Genomic DNA, 26,972 nt, shown 5'->3' on the forward strand with positions numbered 1-26,972 from the left:
TTTTTAAATTATTTATTTATCTTTATTATATAAATGAGGGACCATTCAAATATTCTTTTTATTTTATACTTTTTTTTTTTTTTTTTTTGGTAATCAACATTATGCCACAAATGCTGTTGATTGAGCTTAACTTGTATTGAACATGGAACATTCCTTTGACGGACAAATAAAAAATCTCCTAGACAGCAATGAGATAAAATAGGAGATGGAGACTTTTGCTTAAATATCTCACTTCGCAAATGTTTCTCATGAGAAAGGACCCTGGTTATCTCACATGTGTCTCATCTAGAGTTCCAGAAGAAATCTCAATAATCTCACAAACTGTACTGATCTGCCAAAATACACGTGTGAAATCAAAAGTCAGAGATTTCAATATATTCTCACTAAAATAATTTGCAATCAAATGATCCGCACTATGCTATCCACAATCATTTTACAGCTTCAAACTCCTAGTATGCCAACAATTGTCACATTTGTTTCTATTTTAAGTGCTCCAAACTAATTTTAGGTGAAATATTGACATTTAAATGAAACATTAAGTCTCCTGAGCTATGCAAGAGCAACCTCTTAGCAATAAAAAATAATCTGGGAAAGAGAGCCGTGACACAAAAGAGGTAATAAATGAGGAGAGAAAAAAGTTAGGGTGCTAAAAATGGTGGAGAATGTGACAGAGAGGGAGAACAACATTAACCCCAGAAATAAAAAGAGCAAGAGAGAAAGTGTATAGAGGTAGTAATCCCTTCACAGATGGCTTTGTTGCCTGACTGATGATGGAGCAGTCCATATGAACTAATGGAGGGGTGTTGTGTAAAGGATTATCCTCCCACTCTCATACCCCAGAAACTGAGGTCAAGTGGTACAATTCCATTTTCAGTCCATTTAATGCCACAATCAAAATCTGCCTTTAACAATGCAACATTTTTGTGAGGTCTTATCTCTTCAAAAAAGCACACTCACACACACAAATGGCTACAGTAGGAGATATGGGAGGGACTTGCACCATGGCACCATTTACGCTTACAGAGAGGGTCTACACAACATCTTTCACAACGTAGAACCTATCAATCACAGATTCACTCGGCAAACTAACCGTTTTCATGCTACTAATGTATAACAGTCAGAAATCTCTTTTTCCATAAGAAGATCTGATGCAGACTGTGTGCTTTCAACAGCGTCTCCCATCAGTTTTCCAAAGTACTTTTTCCTACCCTTAAAATGTTTTAATTTGAAACGCTTAACCCAGTTAAGCAAGCTTTTATCTGTCTCCAATTAGCAGCTGATTCATTAAATATTGAGGGAGCCATGAAGGATTACATTTTTAATGTTCATTTGAGGCAGAGAGTTGTACAACAACTTCCCCTGGAGCGATGCAGAGAGACAGTCTGCCCTTGCTATTGATTACACTCATTTAGGGGCCGAAATCCATTCCTCTCATCCCATGGATCCCTCTACAACCTGTCTGAACCGTTTCAAAGTTGCCTCATTTTTTTTCCCAGAACAAGCTCTATGAAGACACTTACAACTGTCTCAAGACATTGCTTAATGGGACCTAGGGTTGCTTCGATACCAAAATTTTGGCTTCGGTATGATACCAGCCCTGGTACCTCGGTATCAATTCTAAATCGATCCTATAATCAACAAATAAAAAGCCTCAGATTTTTTTATGAAATTACACAGAAAATGACTTGATTAAAAGAACTGCATAAAGTCTTACAGATAAAAATTATGCATTTTCCGTTTTAATTTTTCTGGATTCCATGTTAAATGTTTTAATTAAATGTTATGATCAAATGGTGTTTAATCAAATTGATACATACAGTTTTAATAAAAATAAAAATAAATAAAAATAAATTATATATATATATATATATATATATATATATATATATATATATATATATGTATATATATATATATATATATATATATTTCTTTTTTTTACAAAAAACTGAAATTTTATTTTTGGTAAAACAAAATGCTGCACAACAAAGCTTCACAATATTAATGAAAACATTCATCTGAAACAAAAATCTGATTACCTGTGGCACAAGGCTGCTTGCATTTGTGATATTGCTTACAGATAATAATAAAAATAATAATACAACCATTTAATATTACTTAATTGTTATTATGAGTATTATTGCTACTTTTTGAATATTACATTTTTATACAGTAGTTATATTTTTCTGTCTTCAATTTTACACATCCATTTGAAAAAAGATTTCATAGTAGTGGGACTTTTATTTTGGCAGACCTTTGAGTTCTTCATGTTTTTACCGGTTAGTTATATCAAGCTTCCCATTAATGCTGGGATACTCCTGTTGTGACTCTCCAGCTGAAATCTCTGAGCTGCACTGGGGAGTTCATTTAAGTGTTAACAGCAGTATATACTCTAAACACACTGCATGAAAATTAAGCACCAGCGGTGTGCGTTGCGTTTGTGTGAGTGTGTGTGCATGCGTGCGCCAGTGTGTGTGTGTGCACGCACGCATGTATGTGGGAATCATATGACAGTAGAGCTGCACCTCTTGTTCATTCTGTAGCATGTAGCACAAGTGACTGTATATTATTTAATTAAATTACATCCTTCTGCTGTCTCACACTTGGCCATTTTATTTTCAAATTGTCATTGTTTTAATCTCAAATTTGTCACATCTCATATCATTTTTCTAATGACAGCATCCCGTAATATGGTACTGAAATTAGCAACAAGATGATTTCGTACCGTTTGAATTTTTTGGTAATGTGATATTCCGTTAGTACCGGTAAACTGCGCAACCTAAATAGGACCTTTGAGAGTTTGTTGTCAGTTTAAATATATGCTATTAGAAAAACACGTATTACTAATTAATATGTGGGTGTCTCTGTATGCAGATATTATTAATTAACATTAAGATAATTTTCATCAATTGTGTCTTGTTGGCATATTGTCACTTTGTGAGTGCGTGAGAAAGAGACAGAGAGAATGTGAGAGTAAAAGAGAGAGAAATGACCTGGAAGGGATGTGGAAGGTGAGGTGAGATTAAACACATTGACCTTTGATCACTGACATTGATCAGAGGAACATTTATTCCATATGATGAGTGACTCTCTCTCTCGCATTCTCACTTTCTCTGCCAAAATCCCTCCATTTCCCCTTCTTTACTAAATCACAGCCACTATTGTTTAATCTGTATTTTCTTGTGTCTTTTAGCCATCTATCTTTATCTTTTCTGGCTCTGATCGGTTTGTCTTCTCTAATTGTTTTTCGTTTTATGTTGCGTGACTCAGTAGTGTTAAAACACACATTTATCCATAGCAGAATGAGAATTTTTTTTCTTTTTCTTTTTTAATCTCACTGCCATCTGTCAGTCAGAGTGAAGCTCAAGGTATAGAGTCAATATATAATAGATTATGTATAGATTTAATTTTTAAAATAGGTTCTCTGTTAAGGTCTACAAGGTTTCATATTTTATTTTAAAAAACCCACTGCCTACTTTTTAACCAGATTTTTTTTCTCTTATTTAGACTCAAAGGAATTCCTTATCTGTCTCCCACCCAAGGCCTACACTCTTCATAATATTGCTTCTTGTGTCCAGTAGCAGAGAGGTACATCAACAGCAAAAAAAAAAATAAAAAAATAAAAAAAAAATAAATAAAAATTAGAGGACCTTTGCATGGGTTCCACAGATTGTGTCACTGTGGGTGAAGCATGAATGTCTTATCTAGGGAGGGCATGCACACGACCTGTAATCGGGAGGCAGTCAGCCGGAAAATACCCCCCTGTCTCTTTCAGTTGAGTGTACCACAGCGTCTGTCCAAACCTTTAACTAGACTGTGTCCCTGACTGAGACTGGCCTAAGTCACCACTGTCCCAACTGTGTAAAATTCTGTTCAAAGTTTAAAATTAACTTGACTAAGTATTGAAAAGGTACAAATGATTGCCTAGTTAGACCAGATAAATGAACATAAGGAAATTCCATGGATCATCTTTGTACTGTCAGGTACAATATTGTATTTGTACTGGTATAAGTGTTTACGGTTGCTTGACCAACCCCCCCCCCCCAAAATGCAAATTCACAAATATTACAATTTAGCATGACTGTTTTTATTCATGTATGACTATTCAAAAATCTTGACAACACACTACATAAAATTAAACGAACATGCTTTATTCATCTACAGCTAAAGTAGTCTACTGTTTGGTCAACCAACCTAAAACAAAATCTATTTAGTTTTGCTTTTGTGGTATATTGGAGGTATCTGAGTCAGAAGCTAAAGTACTTCTAAGCCACAGGCCTAAGTTTTGGACCAAGTTTAGTGGTCTCTTACTTGCATGCATGAGATTTCCATCTTTGTGAATTAGAGCGAAAACCCTCCATCACCAACCTACCTCCTGTTTAAAGAATTCCAGTAGACTGGCTCCATATTGCTCGCATCAACTGCTAAACTCTCCATCAGGAAGATTAAGAGAAATCCCAATCCACTGAACCAGTCCGAGAACGCCATGGCCGCCCAAGCACCCCTTGTCTGGACTCCCATGGTACTCCTACAAGACAAATGAATGGGACCTAATAGAGACAAAAGAGTGGTGGAGGGACAGCAGGGATGAACTTCACTCTTTCCCTCAAAGCTTGAAGAGATGGCGTGACCGCAACATCCACATCTGAAAGACTCTGGAAAATCAGACCAGAAATCTCTGAATGTTTGTAAAAGAAAGCAGATTCAGGAACATCAGACCCCTTTGTTCCATCAAGGGAGGCGATGACCCCAGCTTGAAAGTCCCAAGTAACTGTCAGATTGAGATGTAAGTTAGGGGGAAATGCAAAGTCATATGGTCAAAGTATGAATTTGATTTGGGATTAATTTCAAACAATATTATGATAATGGACGGGGTGAGGAAAGTAAAATGATTTTAAGTGCACACAGACTGATGTGGGGCGCCGGGTCCACTGCGGGTGAGTTTTTAGAAATGTTTCTCCATTAACCACAGCATTAGCATTTCTATGAAGGACTTTGAGTCTTAATTCTACTCCTGTGGAGAAAATGAATATCCAGCCCCAAATAATTCAGTCCAGCACAGGACAAAAGTGCATAAGTTGTGCCGTACTTCACTGCTGGTGCAGAAAACGCCTCCTCGGTCCAAAACTGGCTTGTATGATTTCTAAGTTCCGTCAGATATCCAAAATATCCTAACAAACAAACTCTCATGCAGTAATCTGATGTTCAGTCCTGAAACAACTGAGAAGATGTCCAACAACTCTGTCTTACATATTAATGAATCACAGTCCGTCAAAACAGCAAGGCATGAAACCGATTTGGGCGCATAAACAGGAGATAAACGACGGCATTTGACGACAGTCGGTTGCAAAACACTCACAAAAATGACCGTTGGGAACTAAAAACGAGACATTCTTACATTCCATTGACGCTGCGCGCGCCGTTCGCTCTGTCCAATTCTCTACTGCTCCGCAAAGTCTCGCGCTTTGACTCGCGTGCCGGCTGTGAGCGCGCGTGTTGCTTACTGACGGGGGAGGAGATTTCGAGTGGATGTGACTCGAGAAGCACTGCTCTCTCTGTGAGGTACATTTTTAATATTATCAGCATAAAAAAAATCACCTTAGTTTGTCTTCCCACTAAGCAAAACAAAATGTCTTGACGATTTAAGAACTGTAGTATGAATTGTGATGCTCGAAGGGGTCGACTGCGGCTATACTTTTGAAATAGAGAGTATTTTTACATTCAAAAATTGTCCCCCATTCACTTCCGTTTTAAGGGCCTCACTGTAACCTCGATTTTTGCTTTTTTAAAGAAAAGGAGGAACAATTTTAAATTAATTCTAGTGGCAATCAACATGATGCCACAAATGCTTTCGACTGAGCTTAACTTGTATTGAACCCGGATCGTTCCTTTAACATGAAGGACTTAGAGGGATAGTTCACCAAAAAATTAAAATTCTTCTCAGAATTTTCTCACCCTCATCGCAGATGTGTATGACTTTCTTCTGCAGAACACAAATTAATATTTCAGCTCTTTAGTAGACCTAACTTACAATGCAAGTGAATGGTGACCAAAATTTAAAGCTCCAAAATAAACATTAAGGCAGCATAAAAGCAATCCATATAACTCCAGATGTTTAATCCATGTCTTCTGAAGTGATCCAATCGGAGTGAGGACAAAACCAAAATATATTCCTTTTTCACTATACATCTTGCGATTGCAGTCTCTGGGCACGATCATGATTTGAAACTCGATTACAATTCCTAGTGCTTGCTTGTGCAGCGCGCCAGATGGCGCTATAGGAAGTGTCATCATGATTGCCAAGGAGACAAAAAATTAGTTATATTTTGGTCTGTTCTCGTGAAAAAAAACGATTGGATCGCTTCTGAAGACATGGATTAAACCACTGGAGTTGTATGGGTTACTTATATGATGCCTTTATGTGCTTCTTGGATCTTCAAAGGTTTGGTCACCATTCACTTGCATTGTGAGAACCAACAGAGCTGAGATATTCTTCTAAAAATCTTCATTTGTGTTCTGCAGAAGAAAGAAAATCATACACATCTGGGATGGCATGAGTCTGAGTAAATGAAAAGAGAATTTTGAACTATTCCTTCAAATCCTGTTTCTAAACTAAAAAGCAAACTAATCTGTAATTAAAGTACTTTTTATTGAAAAAAGTAAGGGATTACTCTTAGTTTTTCAGTAATTTAATTTATTAATTTAAATTAGTAATTTAAATTAAGTTACTTCTGATGTTAATGTGTTAAATACTGTATAGACTATAGAACAATTCTAAATAAAACAATAGTGAATTTAAAATCGAAATTTAATGTCTAACGTTAAAATGTATAATGTAAAATGTTTTCTAATTTAATGCAGCCCCCTTCAATTATTTGGCCAGTTCATGAATTATTTATTTGAAAGTATTAAAAGAACAGTTTCATGTCTATCCTTGTATTTTTCATCTGGTCGAGGTTGATAAGGGTTTAAGAAAGTAATGAGTAATAAGTAATGCAATTACTTTTCAGACAGAGTAATTAGTACAGTAATCTAATTACACTGTAGATGTCATTAGTAGTTAATTAATTAATTACTTTATTAGAGTAACTTACCCAACACTGGACCTGGGGATTCAAATGGTGGAATAGAGCTTGTGATGTGAAAAGATTTCAGATAAACCTACATTTTGTTCTGAAAGCACAATATCACTACATCTTCTGTAATGCTAGGTATTATCTCCCCTATGAGGCTTTCAACTGGCAGTGTAATTGTACTGCCCCACAGTGGAAAATATCTGCAAAGCAGGAGTCAAATCTTACACTGTGTGCTCACTACCATCTTATTCACACCAGCGCCATGGGAATGACAATGAGGCTGCGAGGACTTATTCTCTTCAATGGCACTAACGGTATAAAGCTCCTAGATCACATCTGATATTCCACAACTCATGTTGTCTGGAGTTCTTTGTATACTGAATGTTCTTGGACAGGTATTTTATCAATGTTTTATCCTCGGAATGATCCAAAAACACTTTAACTGCAGTTCAGCACATTGAAGAGATGGTAAGTCAATCCCTCACAGCCTCGTTGTCATTTCCATTAAAAATCAAAGATGGCGCTAGCGTGAATAAGGTCTACGTGGTAACATTAACACTAATCATGGTCTGAGCCCAAACAGACTCTAGAGATGTCTGCTTACTGGCAAAATAACGACATAAAACCGGTTCAACATTTAAACATTTTATTTTCAGTTAAAGATATTTTGATCTTCTCAACAAAAAACTAACCCCCATGTTCTGTATGTACCAACCTAATCATTTACATTTTAAAACAATTAAAAAAATAGTTACTGAACTGATAGAGGCAAGCTCCCTCCTTTTTTTTAACATTACAATTTCTTTTTAAGATTTCAGCATGTTCATCAACCTTTTCTGTACAATAGTTATTCACTTGAACTTTAACATACTAGATAGAAAACACTGTGGAAATATCCCACAGTCTGGTATGAGTGAAGTCAATGTATGTGAAACATCAATCAGCAAGGCTCAGGTTCCTTTAGATGAATACACAAATGGTGTGTAAATACAGCCTCTGCTTTTTTTTTTTTTTTTTAATGAGTGTTACATTAATGTTGGCCAGGGCAGTTCTATTTTGTTCAATTAAAGCATGTGAAACCCAAAATGATGGCCTAAGATGGACATAACTCAAGAACAAACAGGGACCAAAAACCATTTACATTATTTACAGGGCATCCAGTCCACACCTCACTCAGTAGTGAGACAAAAGCATGTATGAGTGTCTTTCTAAAGACATACATAGTCTCTCCACACATAAGCACACACCTAGGCTGTGGGTCCCATTCTACCGATGCCAGGATCAAGGAAAGGAAAAGAGAGAGACAATAAAGAAAAACCAAGAGAAAGAGTTGTTGTCTCTTGCTTGGTTCAGTTCGATGACATCAGAGGATTTTAGGTGTGTGCTGGTCCTAGCATGGCTATCTAGGTAAATTAAAGCCTTGAAGAGCTGTGAAAACAAAATGCAGCATTAGACCACAAACAGAACTTGCGCAAAATTCCAATTCAATCTGAATACAGAAATTTCATCTTACCTTTTTCCTTGCAGTTCAACTGTTAAGTTCCACTTTCATCCATGAACTCCATCCCTTGTTTAATAGCTGTATTAATCACCATCTCATTTTATTAACTGGTCTGTGTCCTTGAGATTTAGTTCAAGTGAAGTGTGAAGAATTGAGAAGTTTGCTTCAGTCCATCTTCCCCTTCATCACATAAACTCCTCAAGCCTCAACAGGGAAAGAGTTTTGAAAAAAAAAAAAAAAAAAATGATTGATAGACTTGAGAACCTGCGGTCTCTTCACACAGTATTGTTTTTAAAAAGGCATAAAGGTTTTTTTTTTTTTTTAATCGAACATTCAAATGACCACTTTTTTCAAATGCTGTAGGATTTTCCTTCATTTGATAATGTTGCAGAGAGGGGATTTTTCTCAGAGGATTAAGAGCGAGATTGCAGCTTGAAAGAAGAGCAAGTCTCTATCCTTCTGTTTGCATGTGGACGTGATGGACACACATCTTCTCCATCCGACTCTATGTGAAGCACTAAACGCAGCTGGTTGCCACTCCTTCCCAGATTCCAGGATGGCTTTTATGTTAGTGCTACTGTCCACTCTTACGTCTTTGTTTTCAGTCCTTCTCTCCTTTTCTTTTTTTTTTGTACAAAAATATAATCCAGTCAGAACAGAGAATGAAATACGCTTAAAGCATGTATCTTTTCTATAGATCAAGTATTGAAATCTCTGATCCTTCTGACCTCAAAGTCTTTTTTTTTTAATCAGAGGATTCAAGCAAATATAAGTTTACGATGCGAAACATATCCCAAATTCACGTATCATGGAAAGAAATTCGATTTTGTTAAAAAAAAAAAAAAAAAAAAAAAAAAGTACTGCTACACTCAGCAGATCCTTGGCTCTCATTTGCCCTGTATCAAGAGCACTGACAGAAAAAAGACAGTCCTTTGCGTCTTTTCAGAAATTCTGAATCTCCGGGTGCTGTGAGAGTTCTGGAAGAGCACCAGCAACCGGAGCCCGTCGACTCAGTACAGGCCACATGAATCCCAGAATCTGACCACAGATAATAGGCATATTCCAAATGGTGAGGTGTGTCCCATTTTCCTCAGAGACACTCAAGCCTTATTTTCAGATGCACATAGTTCGTTTTGGAATACATTCATTCATAATACAACATCAGAAATTAAAGAAAATTAAAAATACAAGGTAGCAGCTTAGAAAGTGCTCCAACTCATAAAGTTCAAATACTTTGTATAGACCAATAAAAATAAAAAAAAATCATCCTTTTTCAACAGCAACAAAAAAAGTAACAATGAACACACACCAGATCACAGCGCCTTGGTGGCTGACTCAACACCAGCCAACAGAATTTACACACACACACACACACACGCTTTCTGTACAGAAGGCAACAGTTCACATCGTGGACAAAGCAAGTGGGGAAGGGTTGTAATGCAAGTATTGTTTGTGTACAGACAACGGAGTAGCTACATTTAAACACCAGACCCAAGCCCTGAGACCCTGATTAGAACAGAGCCAAATGGGCCAAACAGCACTTCAGACATGCTTTGAAACACTGGAGGGTAAAAATGCATTGCTTGACTCTACTCTTTGTCTCTAAGAGCCCATATACAAAAACTTCTTTACGCCCACACGCGCAAACTTTATCAGACATGCTCAATGAAATAAAAAAATTGTGGTGAATATAAAATAAAAACATGGCATGTTTTTTTTTTTTTTTTTACAGGCCAGTAAGCAGTAAAATTTGTGCAGACTTTTCTTCATCTCTGTCTTACGCTGACACGTGCTCACAAAAATCCTCATAACCTATTCTAATTATTTATTTTTTTTTTGTCTTTTTCTTTTTTGTTAAACAAGTGCAAATCTTCAAGTTTTCAAATTCAGATTTTTATAGCTTTACCATAACATAAAAATACAACAGTGTTTGTCTTTTAGGAGAGACAGTCAACTCTAATCTCCCTTAAGAATGTTCTTAACCTCGGTGTTCCATACAGCGGTAACTGCTCCGTTCCTACCTCTCCTATGTATACTCATACAAATTCTACACATAATATATTCAACAAAATATTCACACATTTTTGCATTGTAAAAAAAGACAAAACTCCATTTCATATATGAAAATATTAAAGTGCAACGGTTTTGGTAAGGTGCTTTACTGATGGGAGGTGGAAGAGGGTCTCCTCTTCACATTGAACCTCCCAATAACCATCTCTTCTGCTCCTCTCACAGTGCAGAGTGAGAAAGAGAGAAAGGGGGAGAGGGAGCGTGGACATGTGTTGTCCCACCCCTCCCTCGCTGAGCAGTGCACATTCCTCTGCTGATTTGCTCCAGGTTTAAGGCCTCAGGTAAACTCAAGTAGACGGGCTGGGTCAGTAATCCTCCACCTGCTCCAGCTCACCTCCCCCCAGGAATGAGTAGCCTGCGGAGAGGGAAACAGGAGAACAGAAGGTAAGGGGTCTGCAGTTCACTTTTTAGAAGACATTTCCCATTAGGGTATAGAGTAATGACTAATTCATAGACGTTCCTCATGTCTCATGTTGTTTTTGTAGCTCGAGGCATGGTAGCAAACAAAATGCTTTTCAAATAAGTACATCAGCAACATCTTTATCCTCTCCTCAAGATGAAGATCTGACTATGACCCAGACGGCAAGAATTTGAATAAAGGCCAGAACGTGGATTAAACAGCAGTAGTTCAGAGGTTACATTACTTAAGGGTTATACTGGGTAATGTATGCATGTTGATGGGCAAAGCTGAATCTAATGGAGCAGGGGTGTGTGAGTGTTTATGCTAGTGTGGGCACACTAACCGAGGATACTGGGGTCAGAGTGGAGCATCATGCTAGGCTTTTTCTTCGCTTTTCCTCCCTGAGTGTCGTACAAACTGCTGCCCTTACTCATGTGAGCTGCCTGGAACATCGACTGCGAAGGGAAAAACCAGAGAGCCATTAAATAAAACAAAATGCCAGCTCTCAAAAATAAAATTCAACAAATGGTCAAGCAAATAGGTAAGCTTTTCATCCAGATTTTTACAAGAGTTGTAATAATAAAACAAAATTATAATTTCACCAATGACATCTTATTCTAGGAGTTCCAATTTAGTCCAAAAACTGAGAATAAGCATTTGAGCCATGGGTTCCCTCAGGGTTTTACTATGAGCTTTTATAATAGCAGTTTTGGATTTATGACTAAAACAAGGTCTGTGGTTAAGATTACTTGAAGATACTTTTAGTGTGAAGATTACACAGTCATACCTCAAAAGTGAACTTTGAAGCCGCTGCAACATAATGAAGCAACAATTTTTTTTTAAAACACAGCGGCTTCAAAATGTACATTTCCCATGTTGTAATTTAAAATGTAGAACAAAACATCTAAGTATCTTCAAGTAAAGTAAGTTTATTTTACTCAAATCGACAAACACTATTATAAAAACCTATAGGAAATTCCCGAGGGACCCCATGGTGAATTAGCCTTCTGGGCTAGCCTACAAATTGACATCACAGCTGAACAGGTCTATTGAAAACGATTTTATAATATACATTTGTTTTTAAAATGTATTGTCTAAAATTGTACATATCTACCTGCAGGGGGAAGTTCATGTTCAATCCAGAGACCTCCTTGGACAGCTGTGGAAGGATTCAGCACATTCAAAATCGCACTCATGTGCGTGTTCAAAAATGACACAACATATTACATATAAACCTGGAGCAAAAACAAATTACTCATTCAGAAAATCAAACAAATACCTGCTGCTGCTGTTGTCTCTGATGATTTGCTTTTTGTTTGGCACGGCGCTCCAAGAACTGCTTGGCAAACTCTTTGGCTTCAATGGTATCACCCAGATAAATGCGGATAAAGTCATGAACTTCGTATGGTGACTCCACCTCCTTCAAATATGCCACAATGGTGGGCACTACAAAGAGAGGGAGAAAAAGATAAAGAAAGTGAAAAGATAAAAGAAGTTGAATTTCAATTCAGAAAGTTACTCTTAAAAGTAGAGAGCAGGAAGAAAAGAGAACAGGAGAAAGAACAATGTTACCATCTAGTGAAGAGGAGCTATTTGCAGAGGTGTTGAGCGCATGGAGCATCTGTTCACACCAAGTGGTGAAACCGTCCTGAGGTTTCATCCCCTGAAGAAGCTTCAGAAGTCTCTCCTCATCGTCAGTACGCTTACGGCGATTCAGCATGTACTGATCACTGTGGAGACATACATTCCAGAGTTAAAGGAATAGTTTACCAAAAAATGCTAATTCTCTAATTTACTGACCCTTATGCCATCTCAAACTAGTATGACATTCTTCTGCATAACACAAACAAAGAGGCCCTTATGATCACAGTAGCTGTGATTTTACGGAGAGGGATTGCTTCATGAAATCGGGTTGCTGTGCACATCCTGTTAAGTAGAAACTGATTTCCCGACTTGGGGAAACAATACAGTTAATTAGCACATGGTCAAATGATTCTGCCATGACTGTTATTGGACACATCGGAGCCTTTACCACCACTTGATTGGGTTTTCCTGAGCATTGACACATCATATGTTTTACAATACTGAACCACATCTGTCTTTAGGCCTGGCCAAAAGAAGTGATTCAGAACACGACTATATGTCTTGGTGATTCCTAGTTGTCTCGACCATGGGTGATCATGGGTCAAACTGAAGACATACTGACGGTATGTGGAGGGAAAAACAATATGATACACAGTGCTCCAATCCATATTCTCCTCACCATGGGAAGTCCATTTAAGCATTAAGACTCCACCATCCACAAAGTAACAAACAGGCCGAGACGTTGCCTCCTCTAGATTGAGTGTAGAGGAAAGACAGCTGTTAAGGGTAGTGTCTGCACATTGTGCTTCAATAAGTTTTCCCTTAGACACAGGTAGAGTCAAAGTCTCAAGACATGGTTTTGCGGAAAATCCCGTCCACAGCAGCCTCTGACCTAAGTAGATGTGACTTTCCCCACACATCTTTTTCACTGTCTGACACACTTTGTCAGGTAGAACAGTCTTGGTAATATTTTTAACCAAACCAACACTTTGTGTTTTTAGTGTCTTGGGACAGCGTTTTTTTCAAAGCTAAGCAGTCAGCAATAACATGTCCCACTAAGTAGACTGGATTTTGAATGGGAAAACTGCAGCATAGAAACCTTGTCCACCCAGTCTGAACATGATTAAATAGACATAGAAAAAAATGTTAGTGCATGTCAACACAAACTCGTCAGCTAAGACTGCTGCTTCTGACACAGAAACTACTTTTCGTTAATTCAGATAGATCACGATACGCTCAGGTAGATTCTTCTTAAAATCCTCCAAAAGGATTAGTTCACGCAAAGAGTCAAAGTCCTCGACCTGGCATGATGTACACCATTTGTCAAAAAGATTGTCTTTCTCACGAGTAAACTCAACAAACATGGTACCAGCAGTTTTTTTATGTTCTCTGAACTTCTGCCGATATGCTTCCGGTACCAGCTCATATGCCCTTAAAATTGCCATCTTTACAGCATCAATTTAAACTGTCTTCAACGGTAAGAGCAGAACAGATCTCAAGCTATACTGGTCAAACAAACTTGTAAAAGTAACGACCACATTTCTTTAGGCCACCCTAATGAAGTAGCAAGCCTCAGTAAAATAACTGTCTACTTCTGTCACCCGAAATGGAGGAACCAGCACAATATTTTTGCTGATATAAAAAAAAGGGGCATGAGAAACTGAAACTGTTGGAGCAAGAGGTTGTGGAGTCTTAACTCTAGGAGGAGCTGGTTTTATGGTTGGGGAGGGAGCAACCCCCATGGAAACCCCCAACTCTAACTGCTGAAACTTGATCTCGTTTTCAGCCTCAATTTTCAGATTTCTTACTACCAGTTGAAACTCTTGATCTGCTTTCCTAGCTTGAACTCATTAATTTGCCTCCTATTGTAAGCATGTTAATTAACTCTGAGTCTCGCATCACCCCAAGAACTCAGAGAAAGGGGCCAAGTTGGGTCAAAAGTTGGTAACGCTGTAGTCACCTTCTTGGGTTTTTATTTCCCCTTCATCACCAGATGGATAAGTACCCCCAACTTCCCTCTCTGAATCAGGTGCAGCAATTTCAGAGCAAACCAAAAATCCAGACTCAATCAAAATCTCTACCACCTTTGTTTTATTTACCTTTTTCAGTAAGGACCTAGAAATGTGTACTTGGAAGTACTCAGCTAGAGAAGGTCATCTTTACAACACATCTCTAAATGTTCAAGAGATGGAGAATCCAAAAATGACTTCAACTCCAATATGAATCTAAATCTTACTTTTATGCTGCCTTTGTGTGCTCTCGGAAGCTTGAAAGAGTTGGACCACACTGACTAAAATTGTATGGATATAAATTCTTCATATCTCAATCAAAATATATTTTTTTCTGCAAAAGTAAAAAAAAAAAAAATTAAGATGGCATAAGGGTGAGTAAATGATAAGAGAATTATAATTTCTGGGTGAACTATTCCTTTAAAGGTGTGGGCAAAAGCATCAGTGTAAATTATTGTGAGTGCAAGTTTGTGTACCTGAGAGAGGGACTGCTTCGGCTGTTCTTCAGGCCCATGTTGCGATGGCTGGCCTGGATCTTTATGGCCTCATCCCACATGCCCATAGCAGGGTTGCCGCCTCCAATTTTCCCTTCCATGCCAGATCCTGCCCACATACCTGCTGAGCCGTCACTCCACTGGCCCATCGTCAAACCTCCATGCTGATTGAAATACACATGATTAGTGTTAAAGCAACAGCTCAAGTGGGACCACATTCCAAATAATTTCATTAAAACTGGAAGCAAACTAGAAAACCTAAAACAACTGGGGGGAAAAATAAAAAAATTGAGGAGAACCTTTAAACAGATTCCCAGATGAAAACGCTCTTGTATTAAAGCAAACAGAATGAACTTTTCAAATCTCTAAAGTAAAATAAGGAAAATAAAAACAAGACCCAAAACTACTTGCCACGCATGCAAATGTATTTTAAAGTGCTCATGAGGACGTAGGATGTTCTTACTCTTTGCTGCTGAGCTCTCTGCTGCTGCTGTTTGTGAAGCCTCTCTGCCTCCAGCTCCAGAAGACCCATGCTCTTTCCCGCAGCCTTGCCCAGAGAAAGAGATCCTGCCTGGCTTCCACTCCACCCTGTGCCCCCTGACACACTCTGCTGCTGGCTCTGCTGAAGAAACTTCATGATCAGCTCCTGCTGCTGACGGCTCTGGTGTGAAATATGAAAACGTGATACACATGATAAATTTCATTAAGAACTAACATATGTGTAATTTATATGCATCACACAGGCTGCTTACAAACACAACATATGAATGCGCTTTATATAGGTAAATATGTACATTAGAATTTGCTGTCAATTGGAAGGTATAATGGAGTAAAACTTGTGGCCCAGGAGAGGTTGCTCACCTGTTTTCGTCTATAAAGCTCCTCCTCCTCCCTCCTCTTCTGTTCCTCCTGCCGACGCTTCTCCTCCCTTCGTTTCCTCTCCTCCTCTTCACGCTTCACCCTGAGTTCAGCTTCACGCCTCTCCTGCTGAATCTAACACATAGCCGGAACACATTCAATTAACATAACATGAAATAGGTTATGTTTAAGCATTCTATGAAACGTGATCGGGATGTGCGAGTCATATTTATGAGCAGTATTATGATTTCACAGCCCTGCTTGTTCACTATTGTGCCCTTAAGAAATCCCCCAATATTCTCCAGAGGAAATGTCTGCTTTACTGCAAAAGATTCTGGCTAAAATCATGTGCTTAATGGACTATTTATTACTGAGTATTATATATGTCTCTTACTTTCTGTAAATGTTCAAGAGTTGGACCCTGAGCAGAGTTACTCATGGTTAAGTCCCACAGACTGGTCTCACTGCCTACAACACACAAAAGAACCAACAGTTACGAAAACCAACAGCTGGAGCAACTGCACTTGACAGAATAAATTATCCATTAAATGTTTATGAAGGATCAAAAAATAGTGTTTCGTACCTGACTGCTGAGAGACTGAGGTAGGCATGTCCCACATGGGCCCAGTGTCTGGCACTGACATAGACCTGTTCATAGCAGGCATTACTCCAGTCTCCCCACACCTGAAAAAAAATTCACATCACTTACAAACCCAAAATATTGAAATATAACTGCACATCCGAGACATTTTCACAGGGTGCTAGTACCTGTTTATGTGCTGGAATCTCATTTGAAGTTGTTGGTACAGAGCTGCAGTGGCAGCCTGTTCTAACTGTTTCTTCAACAGCTCCTGGTCCATGTTCCCCTAAGATAGACAGAAAACAGACAAAATAAGTCAATGTATTATTTATTGTTAGAATAGTATGCGTTGCTTTTCTTTCATTAACTTGAACAGAGATTGAATATTAGATATTTGTGATTGGATGAGCCACATATTATGCTGTTAAAAAAAAGCTAAGAAACCCTGATCAGTGACCTCATATCAATTGAATTCTAAATTCATCTTCCAAGTTACTACACTATGTAAGGGATAATGTACAGTCAGCTGGTTTTCACTGCAAAATAAACTCGACAGGGTGATCAGGATGGGTCTTGTATCATCCTTAAGGCATTTATTTTGCGATAACAACCTGCTGACTTTACATTGTCTCGCTTATTACATGGCTATTAACCAAATAAATAAATACATGGACATAAAATATTGATTTGCGTTGAAATTATGTAATTATGTGAGAAGAAAGAACAGCTGAAATCCACCTGCAGTTTAGAACAGCTGAATTTCACTTCCGGTTGGTGTTTATTTTGTAATTAATGACTGCTCATTATGCATCTTATTACAAGACGACTTGCCACATAAATAAATAAATGAACATGAAACATTGACTTGAGATTAAATTATTTTTTAGCTTGTAGAGATTGCACAGTGATCCGAGCAGCAGGAAAAATGGCTCACAACACCATAATGAGCGGTCTGATATGTGGATGTGCAAATGTTACTCAGAAATATCAGACCTCTAGATGGAGCCATTGACAAATTAGAATAGATTATTCCAGAGAGCAGTGTAATAATATTAGGCTAATGAACTACATTACCTTGCAGAAGAATTGTTTATTCTGATTATTATAAATGATAAATGTAACTAGTTATTGAACTTCTTTCATCATGTTGCAATTGCCACCAATTTATAAAAGCAATAAGCTATGAGAGGCTGTGCATAAAGGTGATTTTACCGTTGTTAAGGGGTGTTCTTAAAAACAGTCAGTAATAAATGCATATTATAGAGCATTTTTTAAAGTACTGTCAATGCCATTTTTGAATATTTCACCTTCTTTCTTACCAGCAGGGGAGGAGGGGAAGGGCCAGGAGAGAAAGGCACACGCCCCCACATCTTGATGACTTCACCCAGAGGCTGAAAACCTTCATCACAGCCACGTTTGACCAGCAGAGTCATGGCAAAATAACCCGCCTTAAACCACTCACACATTTCCACAGTAGTGAATGGACCTGAGAGTGAGATAATCAAGTTAGCCCAACAATTTAGGCAGTGAACATGGCAGTAATGAAATCATAAAATGCCTTGAGTCATGAAAATTTACTTGCTGGAGATAGTGTTACCTTGAATCTCTCCTTGAGGGTCTTTGTAGAACCACTTCATGGCGGATTCGTGGGAGAGGGGCAGAGCGCTGGCAGAGTGTGGGAGTGTGTGTGGGAGTGTGTGTGGGGTGGAATGAGAGTGTGTGAGAGTGTGAGTGTGTGCCGCTGCAATGTGGCTCTCCTGAAGTGCTTGAGTAAAACATTCCTCCTCGAGAGACGTATCCTGCAGGGACGCCACCATTTTTTCAGCCTCCTTTCAACAGACAACAGAATTGTAGTTGAACAGAGCGATGATCAATGGGAAGCCACCTACATTTTTGCATACAGTTTATATACAAAAGCAAGCAAACAAACTGACCTGCTGAAGGTGCTTCATGCCATCTTCCTCCTCAGTGTCCCCCCCTACTGTTGGCAGGCCAGTACCTCTGGACAAAGGAGGGGAGGAGTTCCGTGTTTGCTGTGTGCACCCACCTGCTGCAGCTGCATCTACATGCACACAAACTCAGTCTTGATCCCAAAGTATACTTATACTATGGTTTTGATGCAAATGCTAAGCGTCTGCGCACAGTCAAACGCCAATAAATATGTCATTATATTTCTTCAGACTCGAGTTATAGAAATGCAGGTCTCCCCTGACCTCCTCACACACACAATCTTGACTTGCACATCCACTGTTGTTGTTTCCACCTTCGTCTCGTGGGGCCACATGTATAAAATTTCTCCAATGCTTTTAAGATCAGTCTTAAGCCTTGATTTGTCAAAAAATTCTTAGCAAAAAGTAGGACTTTTAAAAGTGTAAGAGTAAAGGCTTTTTATAAAGAAGCTTTTAGCAACTATAGGCAAAGTCTAAGCCCAAATCTAAAGTGCTGACTGGGTTGATACTTACACCGATCAGCCACAACATTAAAACCCCCTGCCTAATATTGTGTAGGTCCCCCTCGTGCCGCCAATACAGCACCAACCCGCATCTCAGAATAGCATTCTGAGATGCTATTCTTCTTACCACAATTGTACAGAGCGGTTATCTGAGTTACCGTAGACTTTGTCAGTTCAAACCAGTCTGGCCATTCTCTGTTGACCTCTCTAATCAACAAGGCATTTCCATCCGCAGAACTGCTGCTCACTGGATGTTTTTTGTTTTTGGCACCATTCGGAGTAAATTCTAGAGACTGTTGTGTGTGAAAATTCCAGGAGATCAGCAGTTACTCAAACCAGCCCTTCTGGCACCAAGAATCATGCCATGGTAGAAATCACTGAGATCATATTTTTCCCCATTTTGATGATTGATGTGAACATTAACTGAAGCTCCTGACCCGTATCTGCATGATTTAATGCACTGCAGTCTCACGATTGGCTGATTAGATAATCGCATGGATGATTGTTGGTGCCAGACGGTGAATTCACGCCTGACCGAAGTATACTTTGGGCTTTAATTCAGAGCGTTTTGCATTGCATGTTCTTGGAACAATGGTAGCCCAAATGAAGAAAAAAAAAGAAGTCAACGGCCTGAAGATTGACAGAGAATTTGTACATACCTTCAGCTTGATGTGGTGCAGGTTTTAAGGGAGGAATGACTATCGGTTTGGGAGACTCTTCCTCTGAAGGGTGTTTACAGGCAAACACAGCAAGAGGAGATGACGACTTCCCATCGCCCTCACACACAGATTCTACCTCACAATCTTCCCCTAAAAGAAAAAAAACAAAAAAACAAAGCAGGACAAGTTAAGTAAACAGTGAAGAAATTGAGAGAACATTTTGGCAGAAGAGCTATAACATGCTAATGGTTTTTAATATACTCTCTTGGTCAGAGCTGCAGCAAGCTAGCAAGGCTCTCAATGCTTCAGGTAAAATTTTCCCTATTACCACCTCAAATCAGATGAGATTCTAGGTTACCAAGCTTTTCCTCAGGTTTATCAGCAGGAATGTCCTTATTTTCCTGACCACCCTCCTCTTCCTCCTCCAGAGCCTCAAATTCCAGTTCCTGGTCTTCAGGGATTGCATCTCTGGGGTTTTTCTGTGGTGTTACAGAAGGCTCAATTACTGTTTTTAACTGATGTTAATTATGACAATGCATCTTAAATGGAACAAACTGTCTATTATTTGAAGAGAGGCCCAGAAGTACAAGCACACCTTAATGCACATAAAGGCTCCAGAGGAGTCAAATGTTCCCATCTCCCCCTCTTCTTCATCTGTACACCACTCAGGTAAGCCATCTCTATCTTCCTCTCCACCCTCACTTCCGGCCCTTCTCCGCACACTCTCTCCATCTCGGAAGTCAAAGTCGAACTTCCTACGACGGCCATCTCCACTGCCGTGCTCCCGCCAACCTGCTGAACGAGGGCCCCCATCTAAGTGGCAAAGAGACGTATTTAATTGATAATATCAGAGTTTAGCAGAAAGGGACCACTGCTATTAAAATGAATGGGAAAAATTGGACCGCCCAACAGATGTAGAAAAGGAAGTCCCATCTTACAGGTAAAAGAGCCAATTACCTTTAAGATACAGATATCGCCTGTCAGTCAACTCAAGAACGTGCATGCATACTAGCTGAACCAGCCTGAAATATATCATTTTTTTTAGCGTGACCTGAGCTAAAGGAGCACAATTTATGATACCATTGTTGTCAGTTTACTGCTGATTTGAAATATGTTCTTAGATAATAATCTTGACCAATTGTTTTGGAGATTTCAGTCTTTCCTCATTCAAGTAGATAGGAGCTGTACTTTTATGACGCTTGTTTACATAGAAAAATAGCTGCCAAGCCTGCCCGGGAGAGTTCCAAAGATGGCCGCAGAGTAGGGTTGCAGCAGTATGAGATTTTCACGATACGATAACCGTCTCAGAAAATATCACTGTTTCACGGTATTATACTATTATTATTATTATCATCAATTACAATGACCCTTGAAGGAATGAAAACAGAAGTTTTTTTTTTTTTTGGTTGAACAAACGCTTTATTATAATTGAAACTTGAAACCATTTTTTTTTTTTTAATGGAAGTGTGTGTAAAAAAAGTCTCCCTTTTGCAAATAAATAAAATAATTAGCATAAATAAGAACACTAAAAGAATTATAATAAACCAAATTATAAACATGATATATTATAGTTGCATGCTAAAATATTAGCATGCAACTATAACATGTTATATAACTAAAGCATGTTAGTTTACATATTAGCACAGCATGTTAAATTAAATCCTAAATGAAAAATAACATCAGCTGTGTGAGCTTTTAAAATAATGTCTTATGATTATTAACAATTAACATATACTGTAGGTGTGCAACATCGCACCCAGACTGCTCCTGTCTGTACCGTTACTCACACACACACTCACTTATGTCAGACCCCCTCGCCTTGTTTCTCTGACATTTTCTCCGCTGCATGTGTGCGGCACAATTTGACGTGTCTGACAAGTAGTCAAGGAGGAAAGGAGATGCGCATGTGCAGGTGAGATTCTCTGTTAGGTTGCATTTTTTCCCCAGTACCCTAGATAGGCAAATGTACATGGTATGATAACTGTCAATTTTCATACCGTGAAACCAGTATACCGCTGCAACCCTACCGCAGAGTGGACTGACTTGCCTTGTAAGGGAATTTTATAATATATACAAAACAACAGGACACAAATATGGCATGTGAATGTACCGTCACGCCGTCCGCCTGCAATCCTCCAGCTTCCCCCAGGCTCCGTCCCATCATCGTCCTCCTGCTCCTCTCTGAGTGTTCGCCAGTTATCGCTGTCCGAGCGGGCGTAGTCTTTTCTTCCTACTGTCCCGCCCTCCTCAAACCCACCACGGCCACTGTCACACCTTAAAGGCTTCTCGAAGCGCCGCTCACCTCTGAACCGCAAACAAACCTCTGCATTACTATATGATACTAAAGCTAAGCACAAAAAAAAAAAAAAAAAAAAAAAAAAAAAAAAAGATCTAAACATATTCACATTTCAGACTGTTACAGAATGAAGAGTCGTCCACAGAATCCATGATTTGGCTAGATACAAGTAAATTTCATATGGTAAAAGATACATAGATAGACAATCAGACTGATAGTTGTATGCGTAGTATGTTAACTTAGTAATGCACAAATTACTGGAAAACTCATGGCTGTGAATGCTTGAACCCACCTGTCATCCCAGCTCTGGCTGCGGTGCATCTCTCTTCCATGGCCAAACCCGACCTCTTCATCCACACTTCTTTGGTAGAATCCACCCTCTCCTCTGCCTCTCCCTGCAGTCAAGAAGAAAGCAAGCAGCAGGTTTTACATTTGGTTTCGTTCTGGGATCCGCAATTATATTCCCTATTAGATGCATTGAATTTCATTGTTGATGTATTTTTAACACCTCTCTTTGTCGACTAATGCAGCTAACTCACCTCGGCCTCCTCGAGTGCTTCCACGCCCTCTAACTACACTTGTTGGTACAGCCCCACCTCCTTTTCCCATAAGCCTCAGCACAGCGACGCTGTTCACAGACATGGAGAAGTTTCTCTGAAAAGTAGAAGAGATCAAGTGAAAATGATGACTGATTATACCGACACTTGCAATAAACAATATTTCTCATATTAGTTAAACAAATACATGGGCATAATTTAATGTTTACAGTGTCTATTTCTAGAATGGAGTGACTACAGTTTATTGTGACTGCTACAAGGAGCCATTAGTGAAGTGATCAGAGAAGAGAGAGCTTACCTGCTCCTCTTCCGTTAGAGGCACCAAGGCCAACGGCTGCTGAGGCTCTTCCTGCAGGATAGCAGCAAACTCCTTTTCCTGCATGTCCTCAGGGATCTGAATACAAAAAAATCTCAATAAGGTAGGCAATGAACAAATACATAAACACTTTTACATTCAGACCACCACTATACTGAAAGCACACTGTATAAAGGCCTGGCAATGTGCGGCTGGCAGCATGGCCTGTGCTCGGATTATGGCAAACACCATGAGACCCCCACCTTGTTATCTTTGACATAAAGTGCTAACATCTCCTCGCGGCCATAGCGGTAGTCGGCCAACTTGGACTTTGGCATTGCAGGGGAAGGTGGAGGGGACGTTACACTCCCCCCTCTGGATAGTGCACGGAGCCTGAAGAAAGCGAAATTAATTACTAATTATGACAGTGTCAATTGCCCATTTAAAATCTAACAATAACTATTCAGGATTTAAAGGAATAGATCACCCAAATATTAAAACTCTCTCATCATTTACACCCTCATGCCATCCCAAATGTGTGACTTACTTTCTTCTGCTGAACACAATTTTTTTTTTTGAAGAATATTTCAGATCTGTTGGTCCTAACAATACAAATGAATGGTGGCCAGATCTCTGAAGGTTCAAAAGCACATAAAGGCAGCATAAAAGTAATTCATACAACTCCAGTGGTTAAATCCATGTTTTCAGAAGCGATATGATAGGTGTGGGTGAGAAACAGATAATTATTTAAGTCCTTTTTTTTTTTTTTTACAATAAATCTCCACTTTACATTCTTTTTTTGTTTTTTGGTGAGTCACATTCTTCGTGTATATCACCACCTACTGGGCAGGGAGGACAATTTATAGTAAAAAAGGACTTAAATACTGATCTGTTCCTTACCGACACCTATCATATCACTTCAGAAGACATGGATTTAACCACTGGAGTCTTATGGATTACTTTTATGCTGCCTCTTTTTGGACCTTAAAAGTTCTGGCCACCATTCATTTTTGGGTAAACTATCCTTTAAGACTCATCTTAGCAGTAAAGAGACATTAATCACTTCTATTTAGAAGTCAAAACAAATCACAAAATTACACAAAGGGGAAACATCTGTTTCCTAATATTAAAATGACTGGGGAAGTAAGACAAAAAACCCGAAGTTTCACCCACAACGGAATCTGGCAGCTCATACATTTGAGTACATTAAATATTCTTTAGAAAGGACATTAACAAGGGTGAAAGTTTACATAATATTTTCTGTAGTTCTGCTTTCCCACATCGGTACAATCTTGACAGACTGACTGCAGATCAAATAATAGGGAATGAGGGGACGTATTGCATATTAATCATACTAAAGTCAAACTATCCCAAATGTGTGAATTACCATTCTGGACCGAAGTTAAGCGTCTCAGCAGTCATATTCTGTGTACAGAAGGCTCAAGATTTCTGTTAACAGAAGGAAAAATAAAATAAAAAAATCTGACAATTCACATGAAAATCAAAACACTAAGGGCATTAATCAGGATCATCAAACACATATTTTTGTAGTGAGACACTACACTCAAACATAACCACTTTCAAAGCTCAGATGAATCAATTTGTATTGTAAATGAACTCTACTAAGATGTTTGCATGAGCTTTAGGTCTTTCAGACTTCACATCAATGCACCAACACATCACACAAGACAGGGTAGAGATCTTACCTCGTCTAAAGAATATGACTTTAAGGACCAGGATGAACGGGGGACAGGAATGAGGTGATTCTGTCAGAACCTGTATGGTGGTTCTGTGTGCTGAGGTGGACTTGTTAATCCTAAACTCTTTACGAGTTATACAATAGCTGCCAGTTTCAGGGAGATAAAGGCTGATAAATTTCAAGCCAGAAATAAGAGCTCCAAAAGATGGCACACCACTCTAATGTGCCAATAACTTCAGATCTTTAATAAAAAGAATCAATCTGAAAACATCTTAGAGAGAAAATACACAGTTTAATTAAGAACTGGTGGCAGCATTAATAGCAGCAATTGCTGTTAGACAAAATTTTCGGCACAGTTTGTAATGCCGTACCTATTGCTGAATAAATCTTTTCTCTAAATTCTTAATATTTTTTTGTTCTGAATTTGAGATTGTTTTTACACAGGCAAGCCTTCAGCTCCCAACTCCTCACACCTGCAGAGAAAAAAAAAAGAAAATAAAAAAATCACAATGACAGCTTATAGTAAATATAAGAATAACACTGCATACCTAACAAGATAGAATCAAGATGTACGTTTTAAAAGCTAGAAACCGACATAACATGAGCCATATTCAAATGACTAAACACCATGATAACCAAAGTAACATTTCAGTGTTAAGTCCTGCAATGTGACACACTTCATCTAAACCTATTTTAAACAACATTCTTCTAATTCTTGTTATTAATATAAATCAGTTAAGGTCTCATATTACTTCAGACTTCGTGGAATATTTACTTAAATTATTTTATCACTAGAGGACTTAGTGAACTGCAAAACAGTTAAAGCGATAGTTCACCCAAAAATGAAAAATGTCTCATCGTTTACTCACACTCATGCCATCCCAGATGTGTATGACTTTCTTTCATCTGCAGAACACAAAAAGATTATTAGAAGAATATTTCAGCTCTGTTGGTCCATTCAATGCAAGTGATTGGGGACCAAAACTTTAAACTCCAAAAAGCACATAAAGGCAGCATAAAAGTAATCCATACAACTCCAGTGGTTTAATCCATGTCTTCAGAAGTTATCCAATCAGTTTTGGATGAGAACAGACCAAAAATATAACTCCTTTTTCACTATAAATCTTGTCACCAGCAGTATCCTTGGCGATCCTGATTTCAGGTTTGATTACACTTCCTGTAGCACCACATAGCACACTGCACATGCGTCAAGCACTAGGAAGTGTAACGCAGTTTCAAATCATGATCACGTCAAAGACTGCAATGGCAAGATGTACAGCGAAAATAAGTTATATTTTGGTCTGTTCTCACCCAAAGCCAAATAGATCGATTAAAAAGACATGGATTTAACCACTGGAGTCATATGGATTCTTTTTATGCAGCCTTTATGTGCTTTTTGGAGCTTCAAATTTCTGGTCCTTTTGCGTTGTATGGACCTACAGAGCTGAGATATTCATCTACAAATCATCGTTTGTGTTCATCAGAAGAAATAAAGTCATACACATCTGGGATGGCATGAGGGCGAGTAAATGTTGAGAGCGTTTTCATTTTGGGGTGAACTATCCCTTTAAAAGATGACAACAAATAGTGGACGACTGATATTTTTTCCATTGGCCGTTTCTGATACTGTAAATAAATAAACCTCCTGTATGACTAACACAGTTTCATTAAAACAACTGAGATCTTCACATTCGCTGAAACGAGACATTAAGTAATAGTTACTCAAAATTCACTAAAAGTTATATTGCATTATCCCATGTGCTATATATTTTAAAACGTTTTAACTAATAAAGCTCACCGCGCTGTTGCATAACAGAAACATGCAACAAGCTTGGGTTGAGAGACACTTTATAATGGAAGTTAAGAATTAATCAAATTATAAACAGTTATGCAAGGGTAGTATGTTGACTAAACAAGATGGAGAGGAGGTAGGGTCTCAAATATTCTCGAGATGACCCCTTGCGCCTCGCTGCAGGCCTTCAACACTCCACTACAAGCCTCTTAAACCCTCTAACAAATATGTGTATTTACTCCTAATGACATAGGTTGATTATCAGTTAAACACCAACTAATGCAAGACAATGCACAAACCACGCTGCCCATGCATAACATAAAATTATTTTGCACGCACCTCTGCGAAATGTGCCAAAGCGAGCTTGCTGGCCAGGCTAGGCTAAACTAGCCAGCCACTGTTTTCTCCAGAGTTGGATCTTCTTGAAAGAATTCACTCCTTTTGCAAACATGTGCTCCGCAGTAACCAATGATTTGAACTTGTATGTCTCTAGTTTTGAACACTTATCTTGTATGAGTTTCGAAGCTGAATTGTATATTTAATTTTTTTCTTGTATCTACAAGGGCCGCTATGAGTTTCTCAATCTCGCTCGGTCGTCTTGTTGTTTGTGTTTTACAAAAATGGCTGTTGGACGCGAACCACATGACAAA

The 26,972-nt window shown here is 38.6% G+C and overlaps 2 protein-coding genes across 3 annotated transcripts in view; both read right to left on the reverse strand.

Moving 5' to 3' along the window:
• LOC127432999 (ephrin-B3-like) overlaps window positions 1-5,420 on the reverse strand; it is a 58,019-nt gene extending 52,599 nt beyond the window's left edge. The window contains exon 1 of the mRNA XM_051684576.1: window positions 4,373-5,420. Coding sequence (XP_051540536.1) covers window positions 4,373-4,521 — 149 coding nt within the window. The 5' untranslated portion in view covers window positions 4,522-5,420. The remainder of the gene's footprint in view (window positions 1-4,372) is intronic.
• A 2,285-nt stretch (window positions 5,421-7,705) lies between these two features.
• On the reverse strand, window positions 7,706-26,947 carry LOC127432703 (GRB10-interacting GYF protein 1-like). 2 transcript variants are annotated; one of them, XM_051684054.1, is made up of 26 exons: window positions 26,662-26,947; window positions 24,538-25,003; window positions 24,219-24,280; window positions 23,095-23,224; window positions 22,835-22,930; window positions 22,519-22,633; window positions 22,272-22,374; window positions 21,794-21,987; window positions 20,279-20,496; window positions 20,042-20,162; window positions 19,684-19,833; window positions 18,507-18,634; window positions 18,170-18,401; window positions 17,892-18,058; window positions 16,761-16,858; window positions 16,576-16,676; window positions 16,387-16,460; window positions 15,996-16,127; window positions 15,598-15,795; window positions 15,117-15,298; window positions 12,620-12,777; window positions 12,327-12,493; window positions 12,162-12,206; window positions 11,391-11,502; window positions 8,590-11,002; window positions 7,706-8,504 (listed from the first exon to the last, which is right to left on the reverse strand). In XM_051684054.1, exons 3-25 carry the CDS (start codon window positions 24,251-24,253, stop codon window positions 10,953-10,955), a joined length of 3,006 nt encoding a protein of 1,001 aa, XP_051540014.1. In that variant the 5' UTR covers window positions 24,254-24,280; window positions 24,538-25,003; window positions 26,662-26,947; the 3' UTR covers window positions 7,706-8,504; window positions 8,590-10,952. The 2 variants fall into 2 exon arrangements, with proteins under 2 accessions (XP_051540014.1, XP_051540013.1); XM_051684053.1 differs by having other exon boundaries at window positions 17,880-18,058.
• Window positions 26,948-26,972: the final 25 nt, after the last annotated feature.

Source organism: Myxocyprinus asiaticus, chromosome 42 (genome assembly GCF_019703515.2).
Source record: "Myxocyprinus asiaticus isolate MX2 ecotype Aquarium Trade chromosome 42, UBuf_Myxa_2, whole genome shotgun sequence".
Lineage (NCBI taxonomy): Eukaryota > Metazoa > Chordata > Actinopteri > Cypriniformes > Catostomidae > Myxocyprinus > Myxocyprinus asiaticus.

What these genes read in the sequence shown, in the direction of transcription:
- LOC127432703 (XM_051684053.1), bottom strand. Translation starts at nt 24,253, where the DNA reads ATGACTGCTGAGACGCTTAACTTCGGTCCAGAATG. An exon ending in CCCTGCTGGTAAGAAAGAAG is followed by an intron (nt 16,859 to 17,879) that starts GTGAAATATTCA and finishes TGTCTATCTTAG; the next exon opens with GGGAACATGGACCAGGAGCT. An exon ending in CGAAGCAGTCCCTCTCTCAG is followed by an intron (nt 12,778 to 15,116) that starts GTACACAAACTT and finishes ATGTCTCCACAG; the next exon opens with TGATCAGTACATGCTGAATC.